This window comes from Paramormyrops kingsleyae, chromosome 20 (genome assembly GCF_048594095.1).
Source record: "Paramormyrops kingsleyae isolate MSU_618 chromosome 20, PKINGS_0.4, whole genome shotgun sequence".
NCBI lineage: Eukaryota > Metazoa > Chordata > Actinopteri > Osteoglossiformes > Mormyridae > Paramormyrops > Paramormyrops kingsleyae.
Window position 1 is genome coordinate 14,797,292 of NC_132816.1, and position 13,752 is coordinate 14,811,043.

The 13,752-nt window shown below is 40.9% G+C and overlaps 1 protein-coding gene across 2 annotated transcripts in view; it reads right to left on the bottom strand.

The window, feature by feature from the left end:
* pcdh15b (protocadherin-related 15b) overlaps window positions 1-13,752 on the bottom strand; it is a 155,563-nt gene that overhangs the window by 82,788 nt on the left and 59,023 nt on the right. For both annotated transcript variants that reach the window (XM_023830939.2, XM_072703571.1), the window contains 2 exons: window positions 13,330-13,440; window positions 11,367-11,537 (listed from right to left, as the gene is read on the bottom strand). In XM_023830939.2, coding sequence (XP_023686707.2) covers window positions 11,367-11,537; window positions 13,330-13,440 — 282 coding nt within the window. The remainder of the gene's footprint in view (window positions 1-11,366; window positions 11,538-13,329; window positions 13,441-13,752) is intronic.

Below are 13,752 nucleotides of genomic sequence, written 5' to 3' on the forward strand. Positions count from 1 at the left end.
TTCATTATTCTATATTATTCTGTACTAAAAGAAACACACTATGCATAGGAAGGGAAAATGATTTGTCATTTTGTATAGTTTAGTGCCCAGAAATGGGCATAACAATTTTACTCTGTCATTTCTCCACACATCCTGACAGCTGAAGTCTACATAAAGAGAATATTATAATCCATATGTGGGACATCCAGCTTTTAATGAATCCACACTGAAACTGTGGACTTCCTACGCCTCAAGCACAAATGTGTTTAATGCGACGAGCAGTGTGAGTTTGCAGCTCGCTTCAAATGACTTCAGAGACGTATGCAATGCCTTCATTTATTTTTGTTCATGTTAAAAGAAAAAAGTGTAACAGATGCAATGTACACATCAGTGGTCACAGTGCTTTCCCTGGGCTACAGAGAACATAAGCAGGTCTTCAAACAGGTTAGAGGTAACTTCTCACACTTCCAACATCCGTGAATGGAGGAAATCAAAGGAAAGGCTAAAAAAAACCATTTGCAAGGACTCCACTAAAAGCATTTTCAAGAGAATATATAAAGGTTACCATCACATTATGTAACATCAGAGCTTGTGTTCATTTATTAATTGTGGCTGTGTATATATATAATTCATCTGAGAATGAGAGGAATAATGAAAAGATAAGAAGACACTGTCTCTCTCAATCCATTTCAAAGCATTAACGGCTACATGAAACAGCAGGCAGTGTTCTGCTATGCAGGGTTATGTCTACACTTGTTAAAATGATTTGATGACATATATTAACTTTTCGAGTATCTATTCATTCCTTTCATTGTCCAAGTACGTATATGCTCAACTGAAAGTTTGGGGGTGGGAGAAAATTTTTGATAACACTTTTCTTAAAGAGGTCATCAAAATGGACTACAAATACCTTCATAATGCATTATAATGATCAGTATTAGCCATTATAATGCAATATGAAGGTATCTATAGTTCATATTTTAGATGAGAGCTTCATAGAGCATTCATAATGCATAATAAAAATGACTATAATGCCTTTTTATAAATATTTATAGCCATGTTTATAATACTTTATGAATGCATTATAATGCATTATGAAGGTATATATAATGCATTATACCCGAATGCTTTAAATGAAGTGTTACCACTTAAATTTTTGCTTTGTGACTAATGCAGCTTAACAAGGTTATGAATGACAGTAAACTGGCTTTCTTCACATTATGAAGAGTGCACATGAAACCAAACCACAAGCCTGAATCAGAACCCACTGAAGCTATTAACCAAGAAATGACTAGCACTTTCATATAAATCCACAGTCAGGTAGGGAAAAATAGTGAGAGAGCAGTGTGGTCATTTAGCAATAAGCACTAATGCTCTACATTCAAGAGACTCTTCAATCAAGCTGAGACAGCACTCACCAAATTAATTAACAATAACTTTGTCTCCTTCCATTTCACCACTTCTGACATGTTTGCAAACATGACGCACATTAGGACCAACCATAAAGCAGCTGGAAATTTTCAGATTTGCTTTAAGAAAATGAGGGCAGGCGGTTTAGCTATTTGCCAACCTAGAATTAAATAATTTAAACCCAACAGTTACTACAAGTAATGTAATGCGATGTAATGTAATGTAATAGTACTGAAACGACATGCCCATTCATGACAGTACAGGCTACAAACTTGTTCTCCCTGGGTCGGAAGTTAATTTAGTCTGATAGAACACAGGGCTTTGGTTCAGACATCATTTCAGTTCTAATAATTATAATGCACAAATGTCTCTCTACATCTCCATGAGTTCCCTGCCCCGCCTTAAGCTTCCTGGAATAAGCTCTCTCACTCAGGCTGTGATTGGAAAAACAATTACTGAAAATGAACAAATGCAGAATGCATAAAAAAATGCACCCAGTTTGGCTCTGGCATTCTTTAACTGGGTAGGAATGATTGCAAAAGCACTTGGCCTGGTGGGTAACGCACTTCTGGAGTCATGGGCTCCCCCCCCCCCCCCCGTGGTGCAGATACTCCCATTCCTGCCCAAAACACATGCCGCTGGACTAATTGGAGTCTCTACATTGCCCAGGCTGTGCATGCGGCTAAGGGAGAATAGATGGACTAAGAAAGAGGGAAGAGTCTCTATCCTCAAGCTTCAAGGCTTTTCATGGACCAACTAGCTGAGCCACACGACTTTCACCTGACATACTTTTTAATGTGTAACAAGAGGTGGACATAGTAATACGGGCATGTTTTTGCAAACATTAAACGCCGCTAGAATACCATGAGCCACCATACTGCAGTGATGTTTACTGTGACATCTGAAATATGCCATTTGTATTACATTCTGCGCCTCCTTTTTATTAACTACTTTTACATGATTAATTACCACCCTGTAAATGTGATTTTGGCAGCGGGAGATGTTTCACGTGTTTGAATAGCAGCATACAATGACAGCACTTCGTTTGTTTGTTCTCGAACCTCAGTTTCCAGCCAAAAGCAGATTCGCTCGCAAATGTATGAGATATTTGGCTTATGTGTATTCAGCTGAGCAATTAACAGTTACATTAAAGAGTTAGATCCTCTGCAGCTGTTGTAAGATTTCATAAATCTCATTATTCATCTCCCAAAGACTATTTGCATTATCCTTTCCAGTGCTTTGCGACATCATACTCAAAAGCTCAGAAAACTGGCCTCAGTGCTAACCAGGAACACTATAAATTAAATAGGGAAAAATATGCATAGGAAGGTGGTGTGTGGCTCAGTGGCTTAGGATTCTCTGCCTGTGATCTTTGGTTCAAATCCCAGGACTGGCACAGCGATGCTGCCTTTGGGCCCTTGAGCGAGGCCCTTACCGCTCAGCTCCAGAGCTGCTGCTGAACGCTAGCTGACCCTGTGCCGTGACCCCCAAATGTGTGTGTCTGTACGTCTCAGGAAGGGAAGATCTCTCCTATTCAGGAGACAGAGTCCAATACAGTAAACCGTGTTACAGTGCACATCCCTTCACTGCGGTGGGGTCTCTCGTGGCCCACATCCCTCAGCCAGTGCTTATCTGTCACTGCTGGCATGTTACCTTACAAACACACGCACTCTGCTCCTATGGCAGTCTGATCCCCCGGCCGTGATAAATGCACAGCAAGGCACCATTTCTCCACACTTCTGTAACAATAAAGCCATTTGCCGTGATTTCATTCCTGCTTCCCTTACATACGAGAAACGACTTGGCACCATTTTTCTTCTCCTACTGTACTTACTTCTACACAAATTTTTTTTTAAAAAATAAATAAATAAATTAAATAATGGACGGAATTAACTACTAACACATTGCCGGTAAACACTCCACACGTGACTATTGACAAATCACTTTAATTATCGCGAAACATTGCTATTAATGAAAGATATGGAAAACATGTTTACCTTTCACCTACGAGACTGCATCAGGCACTGTGTCGACGCACATCCTCAGCCTGAAGCTTTTAATTAGACATAAATAAACGATTAGCGTTTATCACGGCAGACTGCATTGCAAGCTCAGCTCTCTAATCTCTTAGCCCACACACCCTACGGTGTCCCCAAACTGTGATTGCGGAGATTTGAGAACACTTTATATAATAAATCTTTTTTCCCAATAAAGTAATTACAAAAGGCATCTGGCAAACCTGATTAGTTAAACACCTCCCCTTTTTATAAATAAATGCTGATCTTTTGCTATGCTATGTAATTGTAAAAAGGTTATAAAAATTCTTGTCTTTCAACTTGTATATATGCAAATTCGAAAAAAAAATAAGCAGCTGATGAAGTTTGATAAGTTTGTGCAGGGATAGTTTACGCATTGATGAGGGCTGGATGATAATCGACACAATGCATGTGTAATTATATATATGTATACGCTATGCTAGAGATCTCATTAAAGAGGCTTTCAATGCTCTGATGTATTAATTCATAGGCTACAAATCTGCAGTTAATGTCTGTTATTCTAATAAATCCAGCTCCTGTTTGGATACTATAGTATTAGTCTCTGCTGGTATGATATCCAGCCCTTATCCCCAGGGCCTCAGTGAGCTGCTTAGCAAGCAGCCAGCTGGAATGGCACGGCCCCTGGGCTGTACATCTTGTTGGGTACAAGGTCACAGTCAGCCTCTCCTACAGACCCCGTCGACGGGCCGCAAATCCAATGCATGCGGTTTCTCCACAGCGTCCCGCGTGAGCTGAACTGGAAACGGCCTTTATTCGGAATTCCAAGCGCCGCGCTGCAGCAGCGCATCTGTGGGGCGCGGAGGGAAGCGTCCGCCGTGTTTGTACACTCTCCTCTTCACCCCGAGGCCGGCCGTGCCCGAGCCTCGTGCTAGGTGACCTCTTTGCTTCTTAAGCGATTTACAGTGTGCGCCAAAGCGAACTCTGCTTATTCATCAGACCCCCGGGGCAGCTGGCCTGCTGCAGTTTTGCTCCTTTATTCCAAATTTGTCATCACATATTGTAGCTACTAATGCAACTTAGCAATCAAGCAAGATAGCGGTTCAGCACAATTCAAGAGAAAGAGCAGCAGATTATAACTCTAAGCATGATCCTGGAAATATGCAAATCTGCAATGGGAGCAGCGCCGCACTGGCAGCTGATAAAACCAGTAAGTCCGTTGCAGTGTTGTTTGATGCAGTAGATTGGCTTGTGTACCAAACGGGACTGCAAAGTGTGCTTCTGTCTATATACACTAAGTGTAACCAAAAAACAATACAAATACAACACAGAGTTCACCCTAGTTTACTTCTGTCAGACGGCAATTATCTAATAACCTCATAACTTGAAAGACTGCTAATTATGTGTTTGTCCCTTTGAAACGTATGGGTTTGTGTTTTGGGAGCCCCATAGGGTTCCGGGGGTCCGTTTGGGCCCCTAGCAATTAAATTGCCTCATCAAACTTCTGTAACGTTCCTGTTTAGTAGTGACAGTTGCTCCTGTTCTCCCTCAAGCTTTCGAGTTATAGAGACCCCAACGCCACTTAATTAATTCACCTCTCTTGCTAATTAAAACACAAAGAAAATCAAATATCCCTGCCGCATGAGATCCTTCAGCCTTAAATTATATATATGCGGTCTGTTGTCAACAACAGCCGTAGCGAGCTCTAATGACCTGCAGATCTGTCTGAAGACCATCTCCCACAGAGCCTCGGGCAGCATCCTTCACTTTAGAGACCTGAGACTTGCCACTAGTGCTGTGTCCTTCATGATAAATGCACACTGAGCAGGGGAGCTAAAACCCCCCCACCCCTGAGAACCGCCGATAGCTATGGAGGGGTTCCGGCAACTGTCCTCAGGTGACCCGTTCGGTTCCATCCACTCCTTGCACTACGGGAACCGGTAGCCGCGTTTGGGAGACCAAGCAAAGGATGCCAAACGGTTTGGGGGAGATTTAGTGAACCAGCATTTCAGCTTTAGTGCAAGAGCCTCCTTTTTATACAGAGGCACTCAAATGTACTGCAGTGAGGGGGGAAGAAAATACAAAAGCAAGATCAGAGGTGATCGGTTTTAAGGGACAAAGTGCTTCTTTGCTTTCAAAGGCATTCACAAGAATAAGAAAACCCTTATGTTCCTTAAACTGTTATTTTCATGTTTCCACCCCTGCAGGTATTTCATTCCTGTCCTCAGGTTTTTGAGGTCCTGTTACAACGGAGCGTGTGTGTGTGTGTTTTCATAAAAGCGGAATTTAGTGAAATAAAGCACAGAGAGCGCTTTCAGTTAAGGAGGCAGGCATGAAAGTGTAACAGGCAAGGTGATAAATGTATATTAAATGAATGTCTTCCTGATCTGAACATTTAAATACATACATATCAAATATAAAACAATATGAGAAGCATGTTTTTCTCCTTAAACCAACAGTGGAGAAATTCCATACCTGAGGAGCATGACAAATTTAATGACACAACTCAGCCCAAGGCTATTTTTTAGTGTCACTGGTATTTATCATCAGCATTTTCTATATAAATAGACATACTTTTACAGAGCTTGCACAGATTTTAGGCTAATCCTGGGACATTTGGTGGTGGTTGAAGTGACTCCCCACCGGTTCTGTAAAGCGCTTTGGGTGTCTTGAAGAGCGTTAGATAAATCAACATTCATTCATTCATTCATTCATTCTTCCAACATGTTGTGTAGTAACTTGCTGGACATTTTTTGCAGCATCCATTTATAAACAGCGAGCTCTCCTTTTCCAACAAAGACAACATTAAAAACAATCGTACAATCACATGCTCCATCTAGGTTTACAGTACACTGCAGGTAGATGCAATGTGCTGCAGAAGCCACAATGCCGTCTCATCCACTCATTTCCCCTGTACCTTTGACACTGAAATCCTTTCTCCTATAAAGCAACCTCCTTCACTGCTCCACAGCTGCTATCTTAATTCTGCCGCAGCTTAGCGCTGCTGATGAGCTCCCCAAATCCCTGCTTCATTCTGCCAGCAAGAATCCTCATCTGATCTTCAACCACTGGGCTGATGCATTCACAACCACCAAAAAAACAAAACAAAAAAAAAAAAAACGTTGTGGTCACCCCATGCCCCTAACACCCCCAAGGGCACTTCAAGCAATACATTATTCAGTTATTCACTACTTTTTGTGGCTCTAAGCAACAGGTGCTAAAAATGACATTTTCAGATGGATGGATTGCTCATTAACATGCTTTTTAAACTTGCTGCAAAATGAGGTTGGGACTGCTGAATATTACATATATAATAACTTATTAATCCATACCACCGGCACAATGTTCACCTCCGGGCAGGGAAACACCCTGTACAAGGAGCCAATCCATCGCCTGGCCAGCACCCACATACGCATCAATAATAATAAAAATGGCAATCCATGAACACTCTGAGTATATAGTATATATCACATATACATTTTCCATCCTTCTTTTAGCTGCTTATCCAGTGCAGGGTTATGGGGGGGGGGGGGGGGGTGGTGGTGGCTTATTTGGTTTAATTTATATGCAAGTTTACAGAATGTACAACCCAGCCAAGGAAAAATTCACAGAATTATTTCGTTAACTCGCTCTGCGAAAAGGCCCAGTGTTGCCAAAAAAATCTGTAATGCAGCCTAAAACTGAATTGATCGTCAGAAAACCTGTCATAAACTTTTCAACGTTAGTTTACCTGCTGCGATGTTTTCGATGTGAAAAAGTTCGCAGACGTCTGTATATTTCGGATTGTCTGCGAAAGACGTCAAAATGGCAAGTTACGGTACCAGTAGCCGCGGATTATCTGGTGTTGCGCATTTATGAAAACCAGTGATCAGAGGCAGCTGTAATTCGTGACATATATCTTATTGTGAACTACAGAGTTCATCATTTCCTGTTTGATGAGCTGTATATCGCAGGTCTTTTTTCGCCAGTGGTCCTCAATGCGAGGCCTGCGGGCCACTGGCGCCCCCCAGAGGCCAGTATGGCAGCCCGTAATTGAATAAAAAAAAAAAAGCAAACTATCCTGACCATCAGATTTATTAATTTTTAAATTGGTACTTTTTAAATTTGAAAATTATTTTTTATTCTACACGCAATACGACTTCCCCAGTAACGTGCAGCTACTGTACGTAGTCACCTAACAATCAAGTGAAGCAGCAGCAAGATTACTTCCGGCTAGCCAGCTTTTAAAAAGTAAACGGTGGCCCCCCAGCCCCCCTGTACACTGGTAAGCGTGGCCCTCGTCTAAAATTCAGTGAACGCTGTTTTATGCTGTTCAACAGCTACAATTCTACGAGTACAATCTGCACTAAATATGTAGCAGTGCTTTGATATTGAAAATACATTTGTATTTTCCAACTATATCAACTGAGAATTAGTCAATTTCTTCCTGGGGAATGGAGGGTTTACCTGTTAGCTTAAAAAAAAAACATAAAAATAGTGCAATTATACATTGGGGGAAAGAAATGCTGAAACATTTTTTTCATTAAAGATGACGTGTCCTAGTCAATAACCAGACTTAGCCCAGACTGAACATTTATAGAAGGAACTGAAGATCAAGATACACCAGCAGGGCCCCCGGAATCTAAAGGTTTTAAAGACTGTCTGTGTAGAAGAATGAAGCAAAATCTCAACCTGGACCTACACTCTGAGAGATTAGCTTCTTTGTACGGAAGGGGTCTTGAAGCTGTCATAGCAAACAAAGGCTTCTCCACCAAACATGAAGTACATTTCAGTTAGTGTGTTTGGTACTTTTTTTTTCCTGTGTCATTCCACTTTATAGCTTTATTTATGGAATAGAATGTAATGTTTTCTTTAGTCATGTCGTTTTATTGAGTTCTTACCAATGACTGCTCTAAATAGCAAGCGAACAGCTGCATTGGAGGCATGTTAAATGCGAAAAATGTTGATGAGTTTAATACTTGATTCCCCCCACTGTAGATGAATACAAATTAAGTATGCATTTTCATAAACGCATAACAGCACTAAAGAGGGGGGGGTGGTGCAGTGGTGTAACACTGGTGCCTCACATCTCTGGGACCAGGGTTCGAAAATCCATCCTGACTCCACATGTGTGGAGTTATTATGCTTTTACACTCCCCCCGAGTTGCCAAGGGGGGCTTCCACCAGGCTCTCCGGTTTCCTCCCACAGTCCAAAAACATGCTGAGGTGACCTGGAGTTATTCCCTGCCTTGTGCCTGTAGCTTCCAAGATAGGCTCCAGACCCCTGCTACCTTTTATAAGACAAATGGATACAGAAATCAGATGGATAGTCGATCATGTGTGAGAAAAGCCTTGGCACTAAGAAGGGCTTTTGCAGCTTTAGAAGAGCTGAGGGTCACATCCCAGAATGTGGGTTTCTTTTATTATAAAAGCTCCCGAGCCACGTGGAATACAACAAAGCAAAATGCTCTTAAACAGCACAGGTAATAAAATTAACGATCCAGCGCTTTCAAGCCGTCTGTATCTTGGTTGGCCATTGAAACTGGCAAAAATCAAAAGTACAGCTACTGCACAGAGAACATTTACAAAGAGATTTTATTTCCAAACTCCGTGTTATTAATCAGTTTAAGCTGTTATGGTCACATCTTTACTAATTCATAATTAAATAAAACATGGGATGACGAAGTTCAATTTCATTAAAAGCTGCGACGCTAATTTTTATCACAAAGTTTGCAAACTTGTTTCTCTCCAACAGTTTTATTATTAATCAAGGCAGATGTAAGTGCTGATTACCATATCCCAGCTGTGAGGAAAAAAAAACATGTTCATTTCATAATCTAATTTAACACAAAAGACCTTTTTTTGTAATTGTAAATGTAATTTTTCAAAGAGACAGGAATTTGTTAGGAGTGTCAAAAGTCAAGAGATCTTTGTTACTGAAAAGTTTACAATTTAATTATGCGTATGGTACGTCTGTCAAGCAATGACAATTCAATCTGCTCCCCCCATCCCTCCCCACCATTTCCGACCTGATGACTGAGTCTCTCTCTTTTTAAGAAGGCTGCTCAGATAAGTGGCTTGACCAATGACGCGAGACAATGCTGACAGACACACTGCCCTCTGCTGTCGTCACTATAAGCACGAGACGTGCGACCTGGAAACAAGCCCTGAAGGCCTAGTTTCTCCACTATTGATGAAAACATTTCATGGGATCAACGCGTGTTAAATGCCACAGGAGGCCCGGAGCGGAGCTTTTTCCATCACTCACCGCGGCCCACAACCGAGGATCTTTGCATCCATCTGCCGCGTCACACATAAATCACTTATAATTACTGCAGGCCAGGGTCACCGGTGTCACGCGAGTTATCAAAGGTACGGCAGCCGATGAATCGACAGAAGCTAATTGCCTGTAAATTCTACTTTGCAGGCGTGATCACTCTGTTCTTGATTTGCATTTATTTGTATTCTGCTTATGCTTTTAAAGACAGCGTCGTGCTGTACGAACCAAACAAAAATAAGTGATTTGGTGGACAATTAATGCTGCACTTTTACTTAAACATGACCTGACAGCTCTGAATAAAATTTAACATAATTTATTTGCCATGGCGTCCAACTTCAGAGCTCGCGATTTCACGCGTCACTCATTAATAGACCGATGCATTTGTTCCCTCGACTGAAGTTAAGGACATACTCCAGGGAGGTAAAGAGTCATTCTCCGAGGTAATTAAACTTGGAGCTTTCTGGTCAAAAGTCCCATTCTATTATGTTACTGCTACACATTCACCAGGGCCAGCGTGCTAAAACAAGCTGCTAGCTATTTCGGTGTTGAGATAACTGTGCAAATCGTAAAGAGCTAAATATGCTTCATTTGTCTAAGACGAAGACAGCATCTCTGGGCTTCTACGCCAACAGGGGAAGTGCCGCCATTAGCATGCAATTGTAAACTGTACAGGATAGCACTCCATCAACATAAGTAAGTAGCTGTATTTAATAATTATTCATCTTAATAGTACATTTTCACTATTTCTGGTGCATCATTATTCCTCACAAAAATAATGGTGTCTTATAAAAATGCACTAAATCAAGGGCAGCACAATAACTAGCAATCTTTTCCCCTTATTGTTTCCCAGCGCACCTTCTGTCTCCCCCCAGAACACCATTAGATCAGAGTGTTCAGTTTACAGCTTATCATCACAATACAATCTGATGGCGAAAAATCGCTCTTATTATCGCACCGTTTGTGAACAGCACTTCATACGCGAGGCTTCAGCATAACCTACCATTTATGCCAGTGGCTTTGACACACGTCATGGTCTCTTTCCACTCATTAGAAATCAAGTTATTTGTCACTGGACATCGACCTACCACTACTGTCAGTTTGCAAAGTCGAGACAAAAAAGGCACTTAGAATCAAACAGAACACCAGACAAATAAATATGCTACCCAGATAGTTCAACTGATACTCACCATTTTTGCAAAACACTGTAATGGATTTCAAAATGAAAAAAAAAATAATTGCTTTTTTGGTGTTGTAAATACAGAGCAAGTCATTATTTGATATAATATTCGCAGTACCTCACTGAAATTTGCAGCTCTTGAGATTCAAAATGCAAATAGAGCTCAAGGAAAGTTTGAAATGTTTGATATCTCCTTCTGATATCAGTATCTCAAACTGGAGAGAATTACCTTAATGCTAAAGTGTAATTTCCTCATCCAAAGCCTATTTGTATGTCCATGTGCATAGTGGTGGGAGTCTGACATATGAAATAATCAGAGATGGAAAACTCTATATAAAGTCTATAAAGTACAAATCAAGACCAAGTTTTTGTTCCAACCAACCAGTTGAGCATAAAGAGTTGAAGTCACATGGTACTCAACAGGTTGGTTAAAATAAAAACTTGGCTTAGATTTCAACTTTCTGGACCTGAACTACCCACCTCTGTAAATAATGGCATCATCAGTATTATGACAGTTTCTGACTCAGACAGAGGTGTGAAGGCTTACGGGGTCGGTGAGCTCTGGGATGGCGGCCCGGTACGTGATGGGGTTGCAGTCCCGCGTGTTGTTGACCAGAGTGCATGGAAGGAACATGGGCCCCAAGTCGTCCCCGTCAAGCACGTCTACGGTGAGCGTGGTGGTGGCTGTGAGCCTGTCTTTGGGGTACGGGGCACGGTCCTGCAGGAAAGGGTTACTGTGAGAACCCAGAAGGCCTCGACATCTCCGAAAACAAAAAATGGTCAGAAAGAAATGGGCAAGTAGCTTCCTCAGGTAAAAAATTCTAAAAATCCTGTTCTTGCACATCTCCTGCGCAGCTCGAAATATGCAAGTAAGTAGTTAAGAAGTAAGCAAAAGAACAGGAGCAGTAAATAGAAAAATATACTTTTCAAATTAAAACTAACACCACATTTCCCTATGGCTGTTTTGTCCTGCTGAAAAATAAAATTGAAAAACAAAACAAAAGTAAATAATAAGTAAAAGGGAAATGGAAAAGTAAACACTGAGTTACAGCAGTGACAACAGATCCTACTGAAAAATTGAACCCTGCCAAGAAAAATATGTGCTGCCGGGGGGGGGGGGGGGTGGCTCATCAGAGGAGTCTCCACAGAAAATCCCCCCACGCGAAGCCCTGCCGAGGAATGACAGCTGCCTCATGCCACTCCTGCAGTACATGACGCACTGCATTTCAGCAACTAGCCTTCCCATACGAAAAAGGGGGTTAAAGGAACAGAATCATTTATTATCGGTGAATTCTTCACACTACAACTGTAATAAAACATCGGAGCCACATATAAGAAATTGCTGTGTCATGAGAACGTTTGTGCTGTGTCACACAAAAAAACTTATAATAAAAAAAACACCCAATACGAACAATAGTTTATGTGCCAAGCGGAAAGAAATGACTTAACATCCTCAGAAGGAGTTCCAGATGTCCCGGTTTGCAGATGCAAATCAAAAAATAAGAATTTAACTTAATTGCATCACCATGACATTTTTTTCTCTTAATGCACAATATTAAGTGACTATAGATTTCTCATACTCTGCAGAAAGGCAAAGTCATCCTTGAAATTACTAAAATACGTTTATGGCAGGAAATGTATTTATTATTGTTACCTATCACAAGTATACAGTACATAAATACATACTGTATACAGTACATAAATACATACTGTATACAGTACATAAATACATACTGTATACAGTACATAAATACATACTGTATGCACATAAACGCACACACAACACACATCATTTGAATAATGATGTCGAATTGCACTGCTATTTAGAGCGTTGAACTGACATAAAATATTTAAAGGTGCTTTTCAGCTAATCGTAATGGGAGGCATCGGGAACCAACCCCATTCAACCCCAACTCCAGAGTTCATTTAATAACTCTGTCATGCAGGTAAAACATTTTCATACTGACTGGCGAAAAAAATAGGCTTCCCTTGCTGGCAGGGACATTACATTATTTGTCACTCAATTTAAAGAAATAGTTTGTTGCTCTTTACTAGGATTTGACTGCTCACACAGTGGTAATTTATTGTTTATGGAATGAAAACAAAACAAAAAAAAACGTACGACATAATTTCAGCTACTTTTTAATTTCTACCGGTAACATTTTGGGAGATTAACTAAATTTTCAAATTCACAAGCTGCCAACCTGTTCTTTTTGTTCTATAATGAACCCATATATCAAAATGTATTTCCTCCAGTTCACACATCATAATTTCTGATGATTTAAAAACTCATCATCCACACCTGATGGGCGTGACACACCAAGGGAGGTGGTATTAATGGCAATCCATTAATACATAGACATCATTTGACATGCATAATGAAGCAGAAATGTGAGGCACATTTCACTGGGAGGCACTTATAAATCCTTCCTTAATTGCGATATCACACCGTAAATACTGCCTCGTAATTGGCCTACAGGGAAGGACAGATTCCGCCGCACAGGACTCACGTTGGCCTGTATGATGACCAGGTAGCGTGTGGTTTCCTCGTAGTTCAGCCTCTCCCTCAGGACCACGGCGCCGGACAGGGTGAGCGGTATGTCAAAGGTTCTGTTTGCTGTCTGCAATACAGATGGGCCGGCTTCAAAGTGAAGTCATTACACTGCAAACACTCGATGAAGATTACCGGCCTGCCAGGAGTGGGGAGACTCCTGACCGCTGAAGATACACTGCATGCACTGTATGAGTCTATATATAGAGCTCTAGAAAAAATCAAGAGACTGCATCAAAATTTTCAGTTTCCAGGTTTTTTTACAATTTATTCTTTCATAAACTATTGATCACATTTGGTCCCAAATTCCAAACAAAAATGTTGTCATTCAGAGTATTTATTTTCAGATAATGACAAATGATCAAAATGCTGAAAGGTACAA